General features: G+C 38.7%; 1 protein-coding gene and 1 long non-coding RNA gene across 12 annotated transcripts in view; one reads left to right on the top strand and one right to left on the bottom strand.

The window, feature by feature from the left end:
- Positions 1-26,217, top strand: part of LOC120483507 (uncharacterized) — an 81,396-nt gene that overhangs the window by 33,830 nt on the left and 21,349 nt on the right. For 7 of the 10 annotated variants that reach the window (XR_016147422.1, XR_016147421.1, XR_016147429.1 and 4 more), the window contains 2 exons: positions 19-168; positions 1,076-1,815. This is a non-coding gene — a long non-coding RNA (uncharacterized LOC120483507). Of the gene's footprint in view, positions 1-18; positions 169-1,075; positions 1,816-2,624; positions 4,487-6,901; positions 6,979-20,508; positions 20,591-26,217 lie in introns of those variants that run through there. The other 3 variants (XR_016147424.1, XR_016147425.1, XR_016147426.1) reach the window with 3 other exon arrangements.
- znf516 (zinc finger protein 516) overlaps positions 21,823-26,217 on the bottom strand; it is a 51,811-nt gene continuing 47,416 nt past the window's right edge. Inside the window, exons 5-6 of one of the 2 annotated variants that reach the window (XM_089123136.1) lie at positions 25,276-25,339; positions 23,962-24,052 (exon numbers count right to left, since the gene is read on the bottom strand). In XM_089123136.1, the coding sequence (XP_088979262.1) occupies positions 24,049-24,052; positions 25,276-25,339 (68 nt within the window). In that variant the 3' untranslated portion in view covers positions 23,962-24,048. Of the gene's footprint in view, positions 24,053-25,275; positions 25,340-26,217 lie in introns of both variants that reach the window. The other variant, XM_039678563.2, reaches the window with a different exon arrangement.

The following is a 26,217-nucleotide window of genomic DNA, read 5'->3' as shown; positions in this document are numbered from 1 at the left end:
CCCCTTTGACCCTTACAGGCAAGAGGAAGTTCACAGTCTCCAAGGCACCAGATTACTCCATTGATCCGAATCCAAAATGGCTCCATGTCTGGCATTTCAGAGGCCGTTTCCAAGTCAATGTCATCCTATTGGCCCCAAACTAAAAGAGACAAATATAACCGGAAAAAGGTATCTGCCTCATTACGAGGCACCACAGATCAGAAATAAAATAGTTTAGACTGATTCACTGACCAACAAAATAGCGCCAGAGCTTTAGTTCGATAAAACCCAGCCTGTAGCCTTGCAGAGTGTCTTTCCCTTTCTGAGTAAAGTTGTACCATAACGACAACGACATAAAAACTGAACTGTTTTGTTTTGTAGAAAGGATAAGAAATGTAATAGTATATTATAATTAGTATATAACATATATAATTAATTTCTTAAATAATTTATAGTGATTTATTCTTAGCCTACTTCTAGTAAAAAGTTAAATCGAGTGACGTTTTTGGATTTGGACATTAATTGGAGTTGTTAGTTCCTGCAATGTATTTGTACTAGGGGTGTAACAATATATTGTGTCACAATATATCTCAATGCAACACTACTGTATGTATGGTGGACAGTGACAAGAGTATAATGTTGAATATAATGTATAATAATGCAATGGGGGAATATTTGTGGGGCCTGAAAATGCCAAATGTCTTATGCTACAAGTAAAAAGTTGCCAACTTTGTTATAAATATATCTAGTCAGTGAACGAGACTCGAGTGCAAGCATATTTGTCTAACATAATTCTGTCATTTCCAGCTTTTTATTCTGGTGTCACCAGATTGCGTTGGGTTACCAGCACCAAGTCCAAGCCTATTTATTTACACCCACAATGTAATATCAAATTAAGCATTTATATCAACAGTTGTTATCTTTTTATCATATGTCTTGGAGTATCGCATTAATATTGTATTGCGAGCTCAGTATCGTGATATGCATCGATTCATGACATGAGGATATCGCCACACCCCTAATTCATACTGTACATTTGAAATGCTTTCATATAAAAGTGCTTTAGCAGGGACATAACTGAAGCCTTCTCTCGCAGGTAAAGATGGAGTGGTTGCCTTGCTGTTGTGCTGGTATCAGACATGGGCTCTTCATCAGATGACTAATGGAGTTGTGCAGCTAACCAGGAGGCCCAAGGCTGTTTGTTAGCTCCTAACAAGGTGAACCAGCTCCTCCGGAACAGCACACTAGCGCTGAAGGATTTATTACAGATCTGCGTGTCCGCAGGCCATGAACGTTAGCGCAGTCTCATTGTAGTGGGTCCACCACACTAGCAGAGGGCTTAGATCATTATTGCCTCATTGTTTTGATACAATTTTGAAGAGTGGATGATGGATGGATAGGTAATCAGATGAGTAAAGGAGTTTTGGTAGAATAGCACATGAGAGTAAAGGATGGACTGCAGAAATACATGGGAAAGATAGAGAAAAGTGAGTTTCGAATTTATTGTGAGAAGGAATTTAGAAAAAAGTTTGCAGTCTTTAGTAGTTGTTGGGTAGTTGGCAGAATTTGTGATGTAACATGATTATATATTATATATTTTTTTACATTTATAAATCTATTTAAAATTAAATATATATATATATATATATATATAGACGCACTTTTTTTCCCAAAGGCACACAGGAAAAAGCATACTTTTACTAAAACATAAAACATAATTAGTTATTAATGTTTTGTTGTTTCTCTCTTGTTTTTGCATATGTTCATAATTTATTCATATTTATTGCATATGTTCATTTTTTTATGACAGCATGGTTAAAAATTACATTTTCTAATAGCCGATAGATTATATATATATATATATATATATATATATATATATATATATATATATAATTATATATAAATATAATTTATTTAAAAAGCTAAAATTTATTTTTAAAATCTAAAATCTTGATTTAAAGCAAAAAGATTTTGCCTATTCTTTTGGAGTTATAGATTTACAAAAAAAAAAAAAAGATAGAGAAAAGTGGGTTTCGAATTTATTGTGAGAAGGAATTTAGAAAAATGTTTGCAGTCTTTAGTAGTTGTTGGGTAGTTGGCAGAATTTGTGTTGTAACGTGATTATATATTATATTTTTTTACATTTATAAATGTATTTAAAATTAAATATATATATATATATATATATAGAATTTTTTAATTTGTATGTATGTATGTATGTGTATATATATATGTGTGTATATATATATATATATATAGACACACATTTTTTTCCCCAAAGGAGCACAGGAAAAAGCATACTTTTACTAAAACATAATCAGTTATTAATGTTTTGTTGGTTCTCTCTTGTTTTTGCATATGTTCATAATTGTTTTTGTATGACTGCATTGTTAAAAATGACATTTTCTAATAGCCAATAGATTATATATATATATATAATTTATTTAAAAAGCTAAAATTTATTTTTAAAATCTAAAATCTTGATTTAAAACAAAAAGATTTTGCCTATTCTTTTGGAGTTATAGATTTAAAAATAAAGAAATCCACAAGCTTGTATACATAAGACACGACAATCCGGCACGTAAAAAAGCGCAAATTCTCCCAGAGAAAACTCTGTACCGTTCTGTCCTTTTGTCCCTCAGTCAATACAATCAGCCGGTGTCATCCAGCGGTCAGTCTCCATGCAGGAGGGGCAGGTTTGCGAGAGGTAGCGGGGGCTTTAAGCGACGCTAATCACCGCGCTCGCTGTCAATCGCCTGCCAATATCAGCCGCCCCGTCCCCATCTGTCAGAAGCGGGCCTGATGGCTCCCTCGTTAGCGCCGATCACCTGCCCTCAGCCGGAGCGCCTGTGCTAACATCCATCACTCACCCGCGCCCATTTTTCCGCCGCCGCTGTCTAATGGCCTTCGTTCAATTGTCTCCTTTAGCTCGGGCGCTACAAAGTTAGTAGAGCGCAGGGGTGATGGGTTGGGGGGGGAGGAATGTAGAGGGAGGGGTGCGACAGAAGCAGCTCAAACATTTCAGGCACGCTGCGGTGGTGTAATGAGCCATGGCAGCTGGATATACCTGTGCATGCTTTGATAAAGGTGAGCTGACACACCAGGGCCAGATAGGCACTTTGGTGTCGCAGACATATGTCTATCTATCACCGCGGAGTGCTGGAGGGGAGAGAGAGAAACAGGGAAGAGCAGCGTGAGCGGGAAAAAGCCAATAGGGAGGAAATGGTGTGAGAACAGCTGCTAGTATTTTGTAGTCATCAGTACGTACAAGCAGCGGTCTCCAAATTGGACATTCATGGCTAGAAGGCTCCTGATCTCAGTTTCCCCTCTAACAATCCTCTGAAAGCGGAGCGAGATGATAAACTGCGAAGAACGTCTCCAAGCCATTCCTCTTGTGTGGCCCTCTGCGTCTCTCTCGACTCCCCCATGTTCTCCGCTGTTTCTTTCCTTTTGTCCGGAAAAAGGAAAGGAGGGAAGCAAACATTTAGGGGTGCAGTGTACCATGCTGGACTGATGCAATACATTCTCTTTGTGGGACCGTAGTGGTAAAGCCGCTGGACTGTGGCTCTGCTCACCAGCCGTGAGATGATTAATTCAAACTTAACACCAGAGAAGACACTAATATTCATCACCTCTGCTGCATTCCTCTCCAACGCCAGCCAACAGCTCTCCTAATTCATCAGCACAGACTACTACACCCCAGCGAAGCTGCACAACAACAGTGTATGCTGATAGAAAACAATGCAGGAGAACTCAAATCGGCGTCCATTTACATTTTTACCAGGAGGATGACGCCATTGGGAAAATCTGGCCTGCTTTAAATGTCGTACAGAAATGATCTGTATTGCAATAGACACACCTAAATTAATTTAGTCAAAATGGAAACATATATATATATGTGTTTGTGTGTGTGCACATATATACAGTCAAACCAAAATGATTCCGACACCAGATATATATTTTTAAAATTATTTTCCTGGGTGCAGGACACAGTTCATTTATGTGAGGTTAGCAAAATAAAGTAAACTGTGACATATTATGCTAAAAAATAAGTAAAGTAAAATTAAAATGGTAAAATTTATAAAGATTTGGGACCAAAAATTGTTCAGACACTTTGACCTGACCTTGTTTTGCTTAAGTGTTTTTTCTTTAATTGCTAATGCGACCTTTTTACACCACAGACTGAACAAAATTAAGAATTTCTTAGTAATTGGTTGACCTAAATGGGTATTATCTGTGTACTTAAATTGAACATCTGACATATATTTAACCTAATTCATTTGTGAGACAGTCTAACAGAAGGATATCTAAAACCAGTGAAATATCAACTGATTTAATAACTCTGAGTTTGTGTCATATTGTATTACCATTTTCTAAAAACTATAGAGAATAAACTGTGATCATGTGAGAAATTTTAAAAGTGTCTGAATACATTTTGGTTTGACTGTATATGCACAGTGCACCATAATATTCTAAATAATAATAATAAAAAAATGTAATATATATATATTATTAATTTAATTTTTTAATTGTTTGTCGTTTGCTATGGAGCGCCCAAAGGGATATGGTGGTGGGAAAAAAAAAAGAGATATAGGGAAAATTATTTATCAATGCTTTTGCGTTCTCTAACAAATGGTTTGTGTTCCCCTGAGAACTTTGTGAAACTTTGCGTAAACTTTTGCTTTCTGCCAATAAACTTAAAGGGTTTTCTGAGTGAACGCAAAGTTTGTCGGGAGAAGGCAAAGGTTTTGTGAGCAAACACACAGTTACTCATGGGAGCATTTGCAAGAGAATGCAAAAGCATTGACTTATTTTATTTTTTTACTCCCATTAATTTTTTTTATGTCCCTTAAGGAGCTCTGTAGTTTGCCGACCTAAATATTAACATAATATGTTTCAATTTACATTTTTACATTTAGTCATTTAACAGTAAGTAATCAAATAACTTTGTTAGAAAACATTTTTTTAAATAGATAAATTATAATACATGAATAATAATAATAATAAATTATATTATGTTTATTTTTTTTATCCTAAGTTTACATCATAAGTAATTTATTTCTGTTCTAATTTATAACTTTCACACAACTTTTTAAGCCAGTTCCATTTAATCCTTCATGTCGTCTTTGTGCATTAAGAAAGAGTTTTTCTTCAAATCTTCAGATCTCTTGCTCTATGTGATGCATGTTGGTTTTACCATCGGGACATCCAAAGATATTTGCAAATATGTGAATGTAAAAAATATTTGTATTATTGACATTTATAAGATGTGCATGTTTGCTTAAAATTCCCATATGGCAGTATATAATTTGAATACAAAGGTCACAGTTATCTAAAATAATCACAATGTAAATAATCGCGACAGGCATAATGCGATTTCATATTGTAGTCCGTCGCCTTTTCTTTATTTCCATATGACGGTATGCTGAAACCAGCGGTCCTGTGCTTTTTGTTCTTTTGAAAATAAATCCCATTAGTCTATACGACATCATACACTATTGTGTATCTCTTTTGTTTCATGCCATTCAGATGCCTGGCTCGAATGAGATATAGATCATCTGAATCGCGATAGTTGAATGGAAGGATTGTTAGCATGTAAATTCAGCTCTTAAATTAGCACCTTTCATTGTGTAATCAAGTTCTGCTGTATGCTGGAAAATAAGACTTTAAGGTTCTGAATCCTGCGTTGCTATAGAAATCTTTTTTTTTGTCTTTCTTTTTTTTTTCAGTACAATCCCTCTCCTCATCAGACGGAGAAAATACCTCACTGTTGTGCTTTGCATTGTTGTTAGCCTTCCATTCAAACAAAGGAGACATTTTATGGTGCAAACGGTCTATTCATTGTTGCCTCCTCTCATAACTCCTCTCAGAAACAGCCCTTTATGCTAGAGAAACACCCTCATATGTTAAACAGACAAAAAAACAAAAAACAAAACAAATCCCTTCTTCCAAGAGGGAAAAAAGAAACGTGCATTTTGCCGAGAGCTATTTTTCTCGTTTTGTCACAGGGGAGCGAGAGTTAACACGTGCCTCAACATGGCGGCCTTGACCGCGTATGAAGTAGAACAAAAGTGCTGACTTCATCTCCACTTTCCTTTTCTCTCAGTAGCCAGACAATCTCATCAGCACTGCTTCTCTTCAGCATCTGTTTCGGTTATGATGGCCACCTGTCCTGTTGTCCCTCGAGACTAACAGATAGGACAGACAATTCACACATGTAGAATGCCAAAATATGGTGTTGGCGTTCACACCAAAATCTTTTGCTTTTTGTTCTCAAGACATGTATATTCACCTATGGTCTGCAGGCAGGGTGTTTTATTGTTTGGAATATGCCTCGTTTAGCGTTTTACCTTTCAGGTTTAAGTGTTTATGCATTATATGGTGCATAACATGACTAAACGCAGCCTGAAGAGTGTGGGTTGCATCTTTAGAATAATTTCATGGTTTGATATATATATATTTTTTTTTTCAGATTTGAAATACTGTACTTCATAATGGGATCCAAAAGCCTGAGACCATAGAAATCCAGCATTCAAATTCCCACATAGTTTGCCATTTTCAAAGGTGGGACCAGCTGAAATATTTCAAAACAATTCTCATACATTCTCTACGTACATTTTCCTCTTGTTTGGAGCTTTTGACATTTTCCAGCACTGGTCATTTTAAATAATCAATCCTTTTGAAATAAATAATAATAATAAACTAGTTGTAATGCTTTTTCACAAGTGTTCTCAGACTCTTGGACCCCACAGTACATCCATGTATTTGTGTTTGAATGTGTCTGCTCAAAAGCGGTTAAACATACCTGTGAAACGTCTAAATCTAAGTGTTCCTTTGATACAGAGAGGAAATCAATTCATGTCTGTCAAATTTCTCTCTTCCACGAGGTTTGTTTAGTAATTTGTTTTAACGTTGGCAGTCTTGACAGCCCAAGAAGGTGAACATGGCAAACTGTGGGACCAGCTGAAATATTTCAAAACGATTCTCATACATTCCGTAAGTACATTTGAAATGTTTCCTCTCGTTTTAGACCTATTGACATTTTCCAGCACTGGTAATTAAAAAATCATCAGATAATGACCCAGCAGTACAATGCTCTTCTTATTTATTCAGAATAAATGAATAAACACATTTATTATTAAATAGAGAATGATTCTCTCCATGACCTTTTTACAGTTTGAATGCAAAGTGTCTTAAAAAAAAAAAAAAAGTCTGAATGGTATTGAGCATTGCATAGCGACTGACTTTCACCTCTGGAATACTTGATTCTAATTGGTCGATCGCAGCATTCCACAATCACGTGTTTTGTATAATGATTGTTTACCTATATATTTGAATTTGCGCCAGGCAACCAATTTCTTACCTGTATTTCAAATGATTTTGAAGTATGTTTCTTCTCACAAAATAAAAAACCATATCACTTCATAATAATAGCTTTTGCCAAAGTGTAGACATCAAAGCCTCAAATGAGACGCAGATGTATATGGAGCAGAAGGCACCTGCTAGTGGTCTAACCCTAACACTACCCCATACATAAATCTACCTTAACCGAAGCGCCTCATTTGACGCTAAAGGGTACCATGCGCGTTGGATGTCTACGCTTTGGCAAAATTGTCGTATATGGTGCCTTGGGATGAGAATGAGTTGAATAATAAGGTTTCACTTGTTACACCGTGTCCTAACTACACGCGACGTGATAAAATTCCAGCGACAGCAAGTGTGTCTGTCCACACTAGACGTGACTGTGAGACGCCACACATTCAGAACAGCGTGTGAGCGGAAGTCTCTCTGTGAAAGCACACTGTTGGCCCGCACTCGCATTGGAAATGGGTAAGGACATAATCAAATCAAGAAATAACATTATTAAAAATCTAAACATGAACAAAATATACTCATTGACTAATTCTGTTATGAAGTACAGTTGTATGTTTGCATAGAATTCATTTTGAACGCTACATTACATGCTTTCAAAATCTGAGGTAAATTATCCGTTATCGCGTGTGGCACAGTGACCTATTTTTAACTAAAAATAAATAATGTGTACTCATAACCAGCGTAATGTCTTCATTCTGTCAGCCGCGACGTCGCAGAAATAGGAACCGTTTCTAAATTAGAAACTTTGCGTGTCGCCGTCGCGTCTGGTTAGGACAAAAACTCTGATTAACATGGAAAAGATACCTTTTATCGCCGCGTCGCATGTAGTTAGGACACGGTGTTAAAGCTGCAGTCCGCAACTTTTTCCGCTCTATAGATTAAAGGGTTAGTTCACCCAAAAATGAAAATTAAGTCATTAATTACTCACCCCCATGCTGTACCAACCCCGTAAGACCTTCGTTCATCTTCGGAGCACAAATGGAGATATTTTTGATTAAATTTGATTAAATTTAAATTTGGTGGATCACTGCTACATAGGCACCCTAAGGGATTGAAACTTGACGGCCCAGAAAGTCATCGAAGAAAATTTTTAAATATTCCGTGTGACTACAGTGGCTCAACTATAAGTTTATCAAGCGACGAGAATACTTTTTGTGCGGAAATAAAACAAAAATAACGACTTTATTCGACTATTCCTTTTCTTCCTTGAAGGCCTGAGACGAGAGTTCAAGAGATTTCCACGACGCATGCGCGAGGATTGTGCAAGAAGTAGTTGAAGGAGATCCACCTCTCAAATTTAATCAAAAATATCTTCATTTAAGTTTCGAAGATGAACGAAGGTCTTACGGGGTTGGTACAGCATGGGGGTGATTAATTAATGATTTAATTTTCATTTTTGGGTGAACTAACCCTTTAATAAACAGAACTGTATGTGTCTTGCGGAAAAACATTGTAGCCAGAGCTACTTCACTCTGTTTATGTCTATGACGAGTCACGTAGGTACTGGGGTTCTCAGCAGTGGTACGACCCGTACCAGTCTAAAATAGTCTGAATATTAACACATATTATATAAATTTTGTACATTTTGAACACAAAAAGGTTACAGACTACATTAGTAATAAAAATTAACTATATTTCTACAGCATTTATTAATCTTATCTACTGTCAATCTCAACATTTACTAATACATTGTAAAAAAAATATATTGCTTATTGTTAGTTCATGTTAGTTAATGCGCAATGAGACCCTATTGTAAAGAGTTACCAAATGATTCATTTGTAATATTAGTCGTTATTGCAAAATGAACCCCTCCATGTTGGTTTTACGACGCGATAGGCTAAAGAATGGCACTTTGGAGCCTGAAGTTTCACTTGATCGCCTTGCATTTCACAACACCATTTATATCCAGCAAATGAAACAATTATCTATTATTCCTTACTTTAACTAGTTTTGTTAGTCTTTCATAGCAAAGGCTCGTACACCTGCTTTTCTCCATTGTTACAGATGGGTCGTGCGCTATCATTCGGCACAATAGCTGCCTTTTAACTCACAGAAATAGCTTGGGAGTGACACATTAACACAGGTGTTCCTCTCACAGCTAAGTGCTCCACGAGGTGAAAGGCCTTTAAGTACCTGTTGATAGGTGACAGGGAGGGACATGTTAATAAATACTGTTAGGCTGTGGAGAGGGGCCTGGTGTAATCGTGTGCAGTAAGTCAGATTGCTGTCTGGCTCTCCAGCAACAGTAAAGAGTTAATGACACGCTGTGCCAACCGCACGCCTCCTCTGCCTCGCCTCTCTATTGTAAAGGCCCTGCGCTACACAAAGCTGAGAAGAGGGATGAGCGGAGAGAGGCGGCGTGCCTGCCGATGAACAGGAAATGAAACAAAGAGAGAGAGGATGGCCTGATAGCAGTGATTATTACCCAAAATATCATATAAAGATGGCAGCGAGCATGAGGGGGAGGACTAGCGTGCCGCCCACTTAGCCTCGCATAATGAAAACGTGCAAGGTGCGAACGTGGGCCAGAATCGTTCTTGTGAACGTGTATGTGTGTGCGTGAAAGAGAGCGTGAGGGTGGGTGGGTGCGAGGGATAAATGCTAGGAATTCAAGTGTATTTTTCAGGAATATCAAGGTTACAAGAATTCATTTGTCCTTTCGCCGTTCTTCGGGTTTACCCTGGAGAGACGGACCGCGGTTCCACCTTTTAAAAAGGTAGTTAATCTGGAACTGAAACGTACACCGGCTCGACGTGCCCTTGTAATATGTTGCTCGACATGAAGGAGCCGATCAATCTGCTTTTGATTCATGGACATATTTCTCAGATTAACTCTCCGCTGCCATTAGAGCCACCGGATCAGTAGTGAAACGAGGTTAAGACATGCAGGGATAGGTAGCGTTTCCTGTTTATGGTGATATTACCATGCATTAACAGCTCTCGTTCTTCCAAACAAATGAAATCCACAGTAAACTGACTTTAAATCGATAGTTTTCATCTGTAGCCTGCAGAAGTTGGACCGAGCTGAAACAATGCTGCAGTCAATGAGGAGGCTGAATAAATCTTAGGATTGCGAGTCGGACGCGCGCAAGCTCTGACCCTACTAAAAAGGAAGTAAATGCAAGGTCTGTTACATGTTACAAATAATTTTGTTTCTGTTTGGACGACCTGTGACTGTGCCGCACATTCTACGTTAATGTGCCGCTATGTTGATTGGCACCCGTGATTTTTAATTCCGATTGATTAGTTTGGTTGATTCATGAAAAAAACAATAGAATGATTTGCTCACAAGTTTTCAATAAGCAAAGTAGCCAGGCAAATATCTTAGAAATATTTTTTGGATTGTTTTCATAATTCGGAAAAAAAAAAAAATTGTATATTCACTACTTGTAAAAAGACTTCTAATTATTGACAATTTCCTGGCCTTTTCCAGGTCATTTATCAAGTCAAGTCACCTTCATTTGTATAGCCCATTTAACCATATAGATTGTTTCAAAGCAGCTGTACAGTGATAATAGGAAAATCAAAGTTACAGTGATTTTTTTTGGCTCTAGAATAAAGTTATTATCCAGCTAAAGTTCATTTTGATTGATTCACTTCCCTTGCAAACAACACTTCCACGTTTTGATTGATTCACTTCCCTTGCAAACAACGCTCACACGACACTGTTTTAACAGAAAACCCTTTATAATTATATCATTTATTTTGAATTCAGACTGATTTTTAAAATGAATCGTATGTGAACCGATTTAGTCGATTCATTGATTGAGAATGATTCACTCACAGGCTGGAATTCACCATTTTTCCAGGCCTGCAAGCACCATTTCATAAAATATGTCCAAGTTTTCCATGACAGTGAGTTTGGGAATGACTGACAAAAAAGTTCCCTGGCTTCAATTTTAACAGTGACATTTTTAATAGAAAACTTCCATTTTAGCGTGAGCGTGAACTCCCTCTTTTACCTGCCGTCTGTTCCCGCAGTCTGACCTCCTTGTATAAGGTGTTCTATTATATTTTAAAACGATGGGCAGATTCTATTTCCTGTCCATCAATCAGCCACTTAAAATGTACTATGCTTGAGATTATGACGAGCAAATTACACATACAAGAGCTCTCAGCTTCAAAATGGTTATGAGAGTCGTTAAGAGTGTAATTAACCTTGTGTTAAGTGGCATTTACTAATGATTAATGTGCAGTATTATAAAGGCAGATTGTTTCCTAAAATGAATACCTCGAACATAGCCAGTTTAAGGCTAATTGATTCAGACATCAATAACCTGATGCGGGATCAATTACAACGCCTATTATCAGAGCGACGGCAGAGCGAGCCAGCTTTCAGTTGACACAAATGGCTTACTTAGTGATAAAATTTATCGAGCCATATTTGCTGACAACACATTGTAGGAAGTCTAGGTTTAGTTGTGACTTGAACTTTGCATCTGGAGAGTTTGCGATGCACCAAATGCAGGAATTTCAGTGTCTCCTAGAGCCGTCATGTCGAATCTTGATGAAAAGGGGCAGTTGAGGACTCTGTCTCTCCCCTTGTTCTTTGTCCGCTCCGCTGACCCGCTGTTAAGCTCTGTATTTGTGTAGCTTCTGCTATGTGTTAGGCCTCTGCCCCACTGTCCCTTTCTTTCTCTCATCCTCTCTGTCTCCCCCTTTTGCTCGCTCTAGTTTTACATGAGTCCGTGCCTGTGTGTTTGTGTGCGTGCGTGAGGCCCTGGCCTCTCAGTCTGCCTTTCACAGAGCGAGATGCCTGTCATTCTAATCAGCCGGCTGCCCATCTCTTCCACCACCAGCTGGCTGAGTCAACAAGAGAGAGGGCGAGTGTCTGAGTTGACTGGGCTGCCAAAGAACATATGCCCCTGTAACGGTATCTACTCCCCGAGCCCTGAGCGCTGGAACTCACGGTCTTCTCTAGCTGGCAGGGCCGTCTATGATCCGTGTCTGTTAAACCCATGTCTGACTGACACTGCCAGTGAGCTGGATCCTGACACACTGACGCTCAGCCGATCTGACACGCCGAAGCTCGCGCTGGATGATTCCTCCGTCCGGAGGAGCACGGGCATTGGAGGAAGGAATGGCGCAGCGATATTTCAGATACAGGTTTCAACAGGGATGAGATAAGAGATGGATGGGTAAAATTACGCTCTACAAACATGAAATGAAAAAAAATAACCACCTTTAGATGTGACTGTTATAGCTATCTGACCATTTTTATTCATTGCTGAAGGTCTGAATAATCAGCTAATTGCATGCAGTGCAATTAATGGAAACTGTAAAAGGGATGAAAAATAAATAAATAAACAACTGAAAACTGCACAGAGATTGCTGACCTCTCTGAAAATAAATTTCTGGAGGCAGTGTTCTCTGAAACTACCCCCAGGCCAGCCCTCAGAAATAAGCCGCTCTGCTTGCCGTTGCACGCCATCTGCTGGTTGCCTTAGTAACTGTTGATAAGACGCTGCTGGCTCGTTTGATGGAATTTCAATCCTAACAAAAATAATTTTAATTGAAATATTTCAGTACAGGTTTACTTGATTATCATAGTTTCATTTGATAACGTTTACGTGTGTTGAAAAACTAGAATGCTATTTGTGCCAGTTCCTACGAGCACTTTAATAAGGAGGATATGGCTAACGCATTTCAACAGTCGTCAACATCGTAAACCCTGCAAAGTTTTTTATATTGTCATTAATATATATTTTATGTGGATTTATAACACCATAGTTTGGAAAAAAAAAAAAACTTTGCATCAAATTACAAGAAACTAGTTAACGCTGTGTTTCTATAGGCTGCTACAGCCTTTAAGAGTGATGGGGAAATTGATGAGAGAATCTTTCTCTCTTCTGACTGCCGTTAATGAGTCTCTCTTTTTGAAAGTTGTGAAAACAATAATGTGGAGTTTTTCTTTTGCTATTCGAGCAAATGGGAACACACAAAATGTAGTCTCTTAATTCACCGCTAAGTTTACCCAATTAACGTCACACCTTCACCTCAGAAACCCGGAAATGCGAAAAGGGTCTATAGAAAAGTTTTGCGGTAAGTCGAAGCTTATGTTTCTTTGACAGTTTCTCTATTTGTATGCTGCATTTCATATCCTATTACTAAGAAGAGGGAATGGGGCAACATATTTTAAGAAGGTAGACCGTCATGTTTGTTTCATAAACTTCAGCTTTGCAATTTAATGTACGTCATTTAGGGAGCATTTAATCCGCTGAAGACAACTGTGTAAAACTCAAGTGCAATGATGGTTGTTATATAGCCGTAGGTTCAGTTCACCTTCATAAAGTCACTCTTGGCTCATTAAAGGTTCTCCCATTAACAATAATCCTTCAGCATTTGGCTTAAGGTATTTGGGCAAAGAAGAAGCACGCAAATGCTCCGCTTTGTCGACTTTACGGCAACACTGGAATACATTAAACTCCTGCGCCCTTCTCCATAACTGTTTCCCGCTGTGAGTAATTAGCATTTCTGGGGTAAAAGATTCCAGCATGATTGTCAAGTGTATTACAAAAGACTCAAATTACTCAGGTTTTTTTTCTTCTTCTTTTTTTGCGACCATTTATCTAAGGCCTGACAAAGTCTGCTTCTGTTCCTTGTAAAAGAGAAGGGTGGTGGAAATAAGTAGCCGATAGGACACATTAACATTTTTAATTGAATTACATTTTGCACATTTGGATATATATATAGCCTAGTTTTGAGGTAATATGTAGGCTAATGTAGCTAATACTAAATTATACTTTTACATTTCGAAACTAAAAATAAATAATGTTGAGGTAAATGCAAACATTAATGGTGATCATCAAAACATTGCTCTTTTTGTGTGAGTATAGCAACACTGGCCCAATGGTGTGAGTTTGGGGGCGGGACTAGAGGCTATGTTTGTTGACCAATGACTGACGGGGAGGGAGTGTTCTGTAAAAATGTTTGAAAACAGTGTTTGCAGTTCCATTTGGTACCCCTTAGTTGTGGACAACTTGCTTTTAAGACAGTCACCATGAAGATACTTGGTTTTATTACTAGAGGCCATTCATCATTTGTCTACTAAACATCTTGTTAAATACATCAGCACTTCTACTTATGCTATTGTTAACATCACTGTTTGTTAAGAGAGCTTCCCTCCTTCTTCTAGCCCATTATTATCAACTCAATGCATGGGAAGAGGCCTAATCAGAAATTCCACTCCACTTGCTCTGCGAGAGTCGAGTCTTCCTATCACGGTTGCCAATACTGCGGGCTGTGCCTATAAAGAAGTCCCTAAAGAAAATTACACAAGAGTTTAAACCTTCAGACTAATAGCATTGGCACAGACACTTTGCCAATATACATTTATCACCTTCAGCTCTGGCTGGGCCAAAGGTAGTGGGCCAGAGTCATGTCCTTCTTAGAAGTGTCTGGTTGGAAGATTGGACTGTCCGTCATCATTGGCTCTGCCCATTTCCCAAGAGTGTACAGAAGGTTGAAGAGTTGTTTGTGTTGAAGGCAAAGTGATTGAACCATTGTTCTTACACTGTTCTGACTTTGAGAACATCAGTTCTAGGACATTGTTAGAGATCTTTGCGCCACCAGTGTAGAGACCACCGTTGACAGAAGAGGACAAGAGAGTTATAAATGGTGCATGAGCATGTTTGTAACCGCGCTAGTCCATTCATCTTAACTTGTACTGGTCTAGATGAACAAATGACACTTGAATCTGTTGGGCACACTAGAAGAGCTGTAGAATTAGCACTTTTGACTAATCCCATGCTAGTCGCTTTAGTCGAACACTGGGCGGTTTGTTAAGAGGGCCTGACTGATATCCCGAGGCCTGTATTACAGGATTTACTTTAAACGGCTTCTTTAAAATGTTCTGTGACTATTTCTCTTTGCTGTTTTGTTCTTTTGTCAAAGAGTAGACTATACTGGTGCTCTTGCTATACTTCTGAAGGATTTCTGCCAAAAGCATAGCATTAGTTTAAGCTGTAGGATCCAGCTACATACATCAACTGTTAAGTATCAGAAGAAAAAAAAAAGAAGAAGAAAATTAATGGGAAAGGGGGATGTATGAAATGTCCTTAATGTTAATGCTAATCACTTTTTGCCTATTAAGCACAAATTAGTGAGGGCGATGTTAAATGTCACTGGATGTCCTGGGAACCATTTGCACTTTTGAGAGTGCAGACCTACTGAATAGCTTCTGATTAGCATACTTTAGATATGGTTTAATTCTCTCCTCTGCTGATATGAGTCACGAATCACACAGAGCTGTAAAGCTTTGACAATGATGCTAAAGGACAAAGGCTGCTGGCTGTCGAAAAATATGCCGGACAGGTTAATATGTTCGATTGGAGTTGTTCTTCTTTAAGGTATATGTGCCTGACTAGTTTAAGTGTGCTAGGGAAAACAATGTGATTTATATGTTCAGCTTTAGAGAGCAGTTTCGAATGGGTTACTACTGCTGATAATTTGGGGGTGGAAGTACTGTGGCAGTATGATATATACCATGATTATCATTAGTGATGCATTAATATTACAATTCTGGCTGATATACAACAATTATTTTCATGGTATGGCTGATTGTACTGAAACTGATTTTATCGAAATAAATAACTAAATATTAAAAACTTTTAAATACCACGGCCATACCGTTATATAAAAATGGAGATTGATTTTGAGATTTAATTAAAGATTGCATTCAAAAGTGCTATTAAATTATTAATGTTTTTAAAGATTAACTGTAATTGAGTGTCCAATGATGGCAAATGTAATCTAAAGTTAAAAACACATAAAATATCGCACTGAAAAATAAAATCTCGTATGTTATTTAACAATAATCGATTTGGTCATGAATCATTAATAATCATTTTGGTATTTGACTTCAAGACAAGTTAAAGAAAATGATGTCATATTTTAAGGTACTAAATCCATGTGGGCAACACTAAATAAAAATGTTTAAAGTTAATCAGACTTTTCAATGTCTTTTATTTAAAATGTCATTCTTTTTGTCATTTTAGCCAACACATCTAACATTTAGAGAATTTCAGTCGATCCATAACCGAGATCCTCTACATCGAGAGACTTAATTTTCTTGGCCCCCAGCCTCCTGCATTTGACAATGGCGATGCGAGGCAAACAGAAGAGAGTGTCTGCGTCCCTGATGACTAGCGTTCGCTCTTTCAGCTGTTTGGCTGTAAATAATCGTTGATATGCATAAACAGCTCTCTCCATTCATTACTGTCAGCATAGTGAGGGGCCTGCAGGCAGAGGTCGTCCGCCAGGGGTCCGCTCTCCGCTCTCAACCCCGCGGTACCCGTCACTCCAACCTGCTCCGCCGGTGCCCTAAACCCTCCATTAGCAAGGATCCGGGTCGCGACCTCGCTGTGGCATTTGCAATTCCAGATCGTTTGATTAGCAGCGTATTTACATATTTTCCGCCGCAGACACTGTTGGGGTGTCGGAAACACTTGAAGTGTTGTAATTTTCTCTGGCCTTTTTGTCGCGTGGCGATCGGGGCCCACGCTCACACACAAATATGCACATGCGTCTCTTTTCTGTTCTCCTCCGATGACAGTGACAGCGTCCTTCGCTTTCCTGCACCAACTCTACGTTTCTGCTCTGACCCCCAGAGAAGTGCCCAGTGAAGTGGATCACAATCCCCATCTGAATCCTCCAAAGATGGGTGGCCTCTTGCCTTTTAAATTTAGTCTGATTAAAGGTACTGAGTTTTTAATGGATGATTTATATTTTACCAATGACTGCACCAGTCAAACCAATTCATTTAATCCATCTGCAGAGGCAGTTTCATGTCTTGGTAGGAAAAAAAAGATCACAAATGAATCTGTTTAAAGTATTTTCTTGCTCTAACAGGAAGTTTGGGCTGAACATTTGTTTGCTGTCTTTTCTTTCTCCTATTTTATAAAAAGTGTAAATTAAATAATAACTACGAAAGAGAGTTGTAAATTCTGTAGGTAACTGCTTGAATATATTTCTTGAATATATTTATTTACAAGACATGACAAATTGTGTCATGTCTTGCTTTTACCCATTTCTTACAGTGCAAGGCGTCGGTGTTAAAGCTTCTCATTTACTTTTGAATGGGTGACGTCATGTAGCCTGGCTAATGCCAGACCAGGTATCATTGAGAATGAAACATGGTCTGGAAAACACATGTAAATTTTCTCGTATTTGAGGCATGGTTTACGAATGCCCAGAGTCGTATTATTGGGTGCTACGAATGTCTATCAAATGCGCCTGTACGTCTATAAAATGCGCCTGTGCTCCCTCCCCATTCTGTGATTGGTTCCCTATAGAGCTGGTAAGTCCCGCCCATCCGTACAACTCCAAGTGGACCTCTACGTTGAAAAAGCGTCAATGCAAGTGAATGAGAGAAAATAATTCTTTTCTGATCCCGTTTGAATTGTGCTATGAATGTAACATATGTTGTCTGTGAATTTTTTATATAATTTCTCATGTAACGAGTTTGACAGTATATTGTATGATTCTTTGGCTAGCAGTTGTGGAATAGACATAACGAGAAAGACTACACGTCGCATATGTGACGTCGCCGTATAACACATTTTCCCTCCACAAATCACGGTTTTCACCACGCTCAACTAGTTTGAGCTCTCCCTGAAAGAAGGCGGTGAATTGCACCAAAGACACAGGCATATTTAGCGGGATCCGTGTGCTGGTGGGTGTGATGAATATCAAACACGTCGAAAGAGTTGTAGTCCACAAAGTGCTCTCACACAAAGTCTAACCGTCTAAATTCTACCCGCTAAATTGTAGCATTATTTACACGAAAAATTATATAAAAAATTCACAGACAACATATGTTCACATTCATTGCAAAATTCAAACGGGATTAGAAAATAATTGTTTTCTCTCATTCACTTGCATTGAGGATTTTTCAATCTAGATTGAAAAATCCTCAAGCCTCAAACTTACCAGCTCTGCGGCAAGGCAGAATGGGGAAACCCAGGCTAGACATCATGTGTTGCCGATTTGAATTGTGGGTTCCGTCGCGTCGTAGCGGCAGAAGTTGAAAAACTTTTCAAGTGCAAACACAAGCGTCAGCCAATCAGATTTCCTATGCAAATACCCTAGTGCTTAAGCTAGCCAATTACGTTCATGCTACACCGGAAAAGTAATGTGGTTGGGTGTTGTCACTATGACGGTCAGGTCAGCACCAAGCTTCAGACACATCCCTTCATCAAGCGTTGACGCCTACGCCCCGTGTGAATGCAGCGTAGGGCTTGGACCAAGATGGGTCTTGCGCATGACCCACCTAGTGGCAAATGCAATCCTGCCCAAAAATCCATGTGGGCAATTGGCACGGGGCCATTATGGAACCCATGGACAATCCTATATAATCCCCAGTTTTTCAGCCCATTTCATGTCAAATGTACATACATATACTGTATGTGTTGACTGGGTATAGGTTCAAATGTGAGCTTGAACCGTGCCCCACGGTTTGTTTCTAAACAGAGGCCTATTGTGTGTGGTTAGTAGATCAGACAGACTCCCCCAGTTGTTTAGCAATGTAATCCCAAGTCATTTGTCACAGCACAGAACAGCAGCAGTAGCTATGCATGCACAAAAGGAGATCAATGCAATTAGCAGCCATTTCAATGCAAAGGACTTCAATACTAATGTAAGTGAACACACATGACTGAGAGAGGTCAGAGAGAAAAAGAGGGAGAGAAAGAGATATGTCTGATTAAGTAAAATGCAATTTAGACCATGTTATAATTTGGTGCTTTAGACATTTAACACTTACACAAATAGTAAAGATGAATCTTTACAGTAGATTACAGTATTTGCAGGCTGCAAGGCTGTATCTTGGATGACAGTGTGCATACATTGACTTTTTATCTGCTGTCTAGAGCAGTGTTTCCCCTACCACAGAAATATATTCAGAACAACCACTCAATTGCAAAATTTTTTTGCCCAACTCCTCCATTAACAAAAATTAATATAGAATTATAGCTACCCGCAACAGGGATTCTTTCCAGGGACTTGAATATTTTGAATCTGGTTGCTAAAAAAGTGGATTGCACTGAGTGGGTACAACATTTTAACAAGAACTAACCTTTTCGACCATTAAAAAAGCATGTTCTACATAGTATGAATGCGTGTAGTATGAATTGAATTTGGAATTACTACATCTGCCATGATGTCACCAGCATGTGACTTATGATGTCAGTTGTGTTGCTTCACTGTCATTCAGACCTCCTCTCACGTGACCTCATAGGATAGTAAGGTGTCCATTAGATGTGCACTTCAGAATCTCAGCAGATCTAGTAGGTCATCCGTGTACTTTAGACCTATTATTTTATGAATATTTGGATATTCTACTATTTTTATAAACTGTCTTTTTATCTACTATATAGTAGGGAAGAAGTCTTTACCTAAAATTGTGGTGTTTCTTAGAAGATCTGTAGATATAGAGAGTTTAAAGGAGTAGTTCACTTAAAAAAAAAAAAACTTTCTCCTATATGTCCTGTCTTTCTTTCTTCAGTTGAAAAGAAATTAAGTTTTTGATGAAAACATTCCAGGATTTTCTCCATATAATGGACTTCATTGGGAACCAAACGTTTCAAGGTCCAAATGAGAGTTTCAGTACAGCTTCAAAGGGCTTTAAACAACACCAGACGATGAATAAGGGTCTAATCTAGCGAAACGATCGGCCATTTAAAAAATCGACGGTCGATGGATTACCCCCTTGGTTTTAGATGATATAAGCAATACTTGATACTTGATGGTTATAATTTACTGAGGGATGTGCATCCATGTTGACCAGTATGTCTAGCCAATCAACATTTTAAATGGAATATAGCCTATAAATCAATAGTCAATGCCAATAATTGGCATTCCATCTTGCTTTATTGCAGAGTTGTAACTAAACTGACTTGGAGACTAGATAATCATCGTCTTGTTTTAAAAGTATGTGAGCCTAATGAGGAGTGCCATCATGCCCGAATTGTACTGGTCCCCACAGATGTTTTGCTGGAAAGTGCACGTTTCATTTCGTGTACGCGCATGAACGCACGTTAACGCGTGACGCAGTTATCTTTTCCTAGATGCAGTTTATAAACAAACACAGTTGCCCGTTGTCGTTTATCAAACGTCATAATTAATTGTATTTCGCTCTCACTTTTGTTTTTGTCAGGCACAGTCACCGAACACATCCCTTGAAGTGGCCGGCATTAGCAAGCAAGACACAGAAAGACCAAAAGATGCACTGCTACTAGGTAAGACAGACAGACAGACTAAAGAGAGATGCACATCAACTTAATTTTACTCTTCTTTGTTGACATCATGCTTGGAGAGGAGAGAACACAAGTCTACCTCAAGTCTAAGGCAATTCACTCTCATTGTGTTTTCTTCTCTCTACTCGTGACCAGAAGGATAGTTTCACTTAATTTTCTCATCAATGTTGTACACTTTGATTGACGTACTTTGACACAAGGGGGAGGCGGGCCTTGAGTAATTTGCAGGGCCCAACACAACTTGTGTAGGCTAGTGTGTGTATAGGGCTGATCGGCTCTGACTTTAGTAAATTAAATACGAGTCATAAAAAAGTCAGAATCGTCTACAAATGAAATGTCCAAGTCCCAAAGATAGTGGCCTAGATCAGGGGTTTCCAAACCTGGTCTCCCTTATCGGACACACCCAATTCAGGTCTTGCAGTCAAAGCCACTTTAAGGCAAGCCTCCAAGGTAAGCAAAAAATAGCGTAATGTGGTACGCAGGCAAGGGGACCAGAGGCTGTTTTTTTATCTACTCTTCAACATGTTTGCTCTTAAACATTTGGATTGATCTCTTGAGTTTACATTAAAAAAAAAAGCTGTTTTATAAGAGAAGTCACAGACATTGTGCGACAGGTATGATTCAGTTTATGCCACTTCTCATTCAATTCTATATCTGCAAACAGTAATTGACTATCGCACAACTCTGAACAAAATTCAATGACGGCAAGGCTGGAATGTGATTGGTTATCAAGGCACGCGTGATCCAAGTTGGCCGCTACGCTTTCTCTAACGGAAGAGCCAATTATAAGACAATTATAGGCTACATCCAAAATTGCATACTTCCCTACTAATGTATATATATATATATATATATATATATATATATATATATATATATATATATATATATATATATATTATACATACCATATAGGACATACTTTTTTAAGCGGCCGTTGCTTATTCAAAATAATTCAATTCAATTCAAATTTATTTGTATAGTGCTTTTCACAATACATATTGTTTCAAAATAAGTACCTACTCAAGAGAGTATGTGATTTCGGACACAGCCACTGTTGTAGTCTCTACTAATAAGTTGATGATTTGAATCAGGTGTGTTTGATGAGGGAGAAATACAAAATGTGCAGTGCTGGGGATACTCCAAGATAAGTCTGGGAAACGTTGGTCCATAATATTAACACTATTTTATATTTAACACCATTTAGACCAAAGGTAAGGGTAAAGTTTAATTTAAGTGGTTCAAAACTTCAACAGTTGACAATGTATGAGATGGAGATGATGTGATGAGGACAGTTGACAGGTTTTGTGTACTTGAACAAAATATATGTGGAGGGGAAAAAAGAAAACTTTTAAACACACAAAATACATTCCATACATTCAACTTCTACTTCTATTCAAACCACAAAATTAATAGTGTTACATAAAGAAAAAAACAAAAACAATCCAATTGCAAATGAATTCATAACATGCTATTTAGTTTTCTTAGGTCTTCTGCTCTAGTACTTAGGGGTAATTTAGTAAAAAGCTAACAGGAAAAGCTATTCATGTTTTATTTTTGTGTGTCCTAGGACCAATTTTAAAAGATTCCATGATTTACTGTTAGTAAATTACAATTACGCAGTCACATTTCATCCCAATGCAACTTTCAAGACATAAATTGCAGGAACATAAAGTCCCTATAACAACCAAGGGTTAAGTGCCTTGTTCAAGGACAATGGTGATAGAACTGTTCTCAGTAACTCTCAGTTCCTGGGTCACCACCACTGCTTAGAACATGCAACATGTTACAGTTTGACTGCTGAGCATCAATACAAATGCATTCTGGAGGATCTTCTTAAACAAAATTTGTGATGTAGGATCAGTTTTCTTGGCTTAGTTTCCAACACAAAGACTTAGGCAATATAAATGCTCTAGATAAATGTTCATTGTTGACTCTTGTACATATCTAAATGCAATTAAAAGTACACAGCTGTGTGACTGTATTTGTAAATAGGCTACCTAATTACCATATACAACATCCATAGAAATATATGGACAAGAATTTCTTTGCGTTTACGTTTTCAAACTCTAAAAAATATGGCATTCTAAAGCTTTATAAGTAGCATTATAAAACACACTAAAATCCCCCAATCTAGTCTTGCTCTAATTACTAGTCTCTCTATGATGCAATAATTTAAATGATTATACAGACAACTTGCAACTCTTCATGTTAAGATTAAAATAGATCCTTCATTAAGAACGTCAGCATTTTAACATGGCTTTAAGACCTGATGCGCCATTGAATTTGTTGTTTCGTTTTTTCTTGAAATACAATTATTCATAATCCACTGAGGCAAACATATTTGATGGAAAAAAGGAGTAACACATTGAAAATTAAGTGCAGACAAATAATATTCCTGACTTTGTTGGACCAATCAGATGACACTAACGCAAAATATGGCATGTGTCTTTACCTTAAACTCTTCAGAAAGATTGTGTATGAATACGACACTCAACGCAAGTGGAAACCCATGTAACAATACGACTGCGCTTACATAAATACTTGAAATCCCAGGTATAGCACAATACAAAAGTGTTTAGGTCATATTTTGATTATAGTGCCAAGTGTTTGTCCAACCAGTGACAAAACACACACACATCTATATTACAGTATATATGCCTATAATCAGCAAAACCTAAACTTAAGCACTGAATTTCATTGCATGTCTCCTTCGTGTGCAATTATGCACTGGTGTGAATGAATGCAGGCTTTGGAATTTCATCTAACTCAAGTCCTGAGAAATAGAATGTGGAAAACACAATCGCACACACACACACACGCACAAACTACACTCGTTGCGGACTAAGGCTATTTAGTTTAACAACTAGTCATTCGGGGAACTCGGAGGCAGCATTTCAAGTTTAGGGGATCAGTTGAAGTCCTTGGGTTTGAGAACGCAGCTCACTGTCATACTCCATCAGCTTTGACCTCGTGTTGCCAAGGTTTTAGCCCTCAAGTGTTTTGCAAGTTCTGGATAAAGGAGGTGTAAACATGTTGCAAACATGTCGTCGGCCTGTTCTGCGTAGTCTCGTTTTAATCTAGAGCTTTGTGTCAGTTGAAAATGAAAAAAAGGAAACACTTCCCATCAAACTAATCTAAAAACACGAACAAATCCAATGCCGTACATTAGACAAAGTCTTCCTTGAATGCCGTATTTGAGCATCAAACAGTTTTTGATGGACTTTTTATAGATTTCGATCTTGAGCCGGTCGTGAGGAGGTGGGGATGTTCAGTGAGATCCGGAGGGGTCCGTGGGTTCATTGGTAGGGGCTTGGCGGAGTCTCCTGTCTGGGTACTGTGCGTTGTCGAAGGCTAGACGGTGCACGGTCTGGACATGAGTCTTCAGGTTACCTTTCTGCGAGGCGCTGTAAGGACAGTATCGGCACTGGAAAGGTCGCTCACCTGAAACGGACACACAAAAAAACAAGATGAGGTCAGAGCCCGGACCCGAAGGTGAGAGCGAATCCGAGTTTTGGAACCAGAGAGGAGAGAAAGGTGACGTGGCGGTGATGTCGAAGGGCTGGCTTCGAGAGCGCTGCCTTCCCTTTTCAAGAGGAAAGAACAGAGACAGGTTGGGAAGGTGGGGGGAGGGACCGTGGCATGATTGATGGGCTGATGACATGCCATATGGAGACGGTTGACTGTTCCCCCCCGAGGGGACGTCAGCCTTTTGTTTTCTGTTTCTGTCAGCTGTTCGTACAAACACACAAACTCACAGACACAGGAATCTCTGCCTGCCTGCCTTCCCCTGAGCAATAAGACGTCACACCGATGGTAGATGTCGAAAGTCTGGGCATATCAAGTTTTGCGAGGAGAGGCGAACTTGACAACCACACACAGACCTAGTTTCTCCTTCTGCCCATGTCTGTTTGGGGCTCAACACTGGAATAATTGTCAGAGTCCTAGTTTCAGCGTTTAATTAGACTGATGTACAACGTTGTCCTCGCGCAATCGCATAAAAATATCCCCCCACACCTGAGCAAAACAAATGAGTCTGCCATTCAATTTCTCCGTATTATTATTTTTGAAAAATGAATGAATTATCCACTAGGAAATAATTGTCATTCCGAGGGGCTGAAAAGGGGGTATTATCATAAATCATGCCTCATAAAAAAATGAAGACAGACACAATTAATCAGGACTATCTGAGGCTGGCTGCCTGATAAGGTCTGCGGCACAGTAAGAGCTCATCCAGGGGCACCGTGGTTCCCTAGAGGAGTAGAAAGTGAAACCCCGATCCAAAACAGAACTCGCCAAATTACATTAAAGGTTATTGTCAGAGCATCACCAAGAGGGCGGCACAAATTTAATTTGACCTTTACTCTCGGCCTGCTTTTGCCATTTGTAATGTGCAACACATGCAAAGGGGGCAATTCATTAAGGGCGGGCCTCCCCGCTGCAGAAAAGCACATCTCCGACTGTTAAGGTGGATGCTGGATGTAATCCATTTGATCCCGTAACGTCTTGTTTATTTCTAGAATTTTCTGCATGGTAACAACGACGGCAGGTTGAAACTGCACATCACAGAATGTAGAAAGGTGAAGAAATGATTGACAGGACAGAAAAAAAAAACACACAAGAAACACACATATAATGCAAACAACCGAACGAAAAGTGGAACATACTTGTTTGGGGGCTTCTGTAGAGGATGGACTCCAGTTCCCATGAGTCCTTTGGACTCAAACATCACTGTGGGAGCAAGGTGGCCGGGTTAAAAAGAGGAAATCAAATGTAATAGTTGCAAAAATTGGAACTTGTTCTCTTTTAGTGTCACCCAGCAGGGTGTAAACATCGTTCTTGTAAAAATTTAGCTTCTAAAGGAGAACTCTAGCACAAAATGAACCTTTGGTCTAATAAAACATTGGTACCTAGTCGACCGTTCTCTGAGATTTGTTTTCATGATAGGGTCCCTACATGCAAAACGAAGCATTGAGAACTTTGTACTGCAAGTGTAGAGACCGTTTAATAAGAAGATACGTTACGGTTTTCTCAAGATGGCTCCTGTCTGTATACACGAAGTGAACTGTCTTTATAAAATATCGTCTTATTAAACGGTCTGTACAACGTTCTCAATGCTTCGTTTTGCATGTAGGGACCCTCATTATGTTACTGTGTTAGTGTGGGGCTATTTTGAGCCTTGTTAGTGGTATGAATTAGCGATTTCTCTTTACTTAGTAAATGCCCCCATGTACTAGCCCCCATTACTATGCCCCCATGTACGCTAAACAGTTTTTAGAGATAAAACTCTTTACATTCGATTGTGATGAAAACAAATCTCAGAGAACGGTTGACTAGGTAGACCAAAGACCATTAGACCATTTGATTTATGTTCTAATCACATGTTCCTGCTTGGATAAATAGTCTTGCTAAAAAAGTCTTCCTTCTGAAATATATAAACCACTTTTCACGGCCCAATCATTTGGGCTGAAAAAAAAAAAAATATATATATTTTTATCTCGCTGATTACCCTGTTTTACTGGCACGTCAAAGTTTCACGTTGATTTAAAGGATGTTCCTGCTTTTAATGGTCAAATTTGAAGCAAGTATTGAGCATCCTCAAAGCAGGA

This window comes from Pimephales promelas, chromosome 18, assembly GCF_988280905.1.
Source record: "Pimephales promelas chromosome 18, fPimPro1.hap1.1, whole genome shotgun sequence".
Taxonomy (NCBI): Eukaryota; Metazoa; Chordata; class Actinopteri; order Cypriniformes; family Leuciscidae; genus Pimephales; species Pimephales promelas.
Note: the sequence above shows the minus strand (reverse complement) of the source record. Positions and strands in the feature narration are given on the sequence as shown.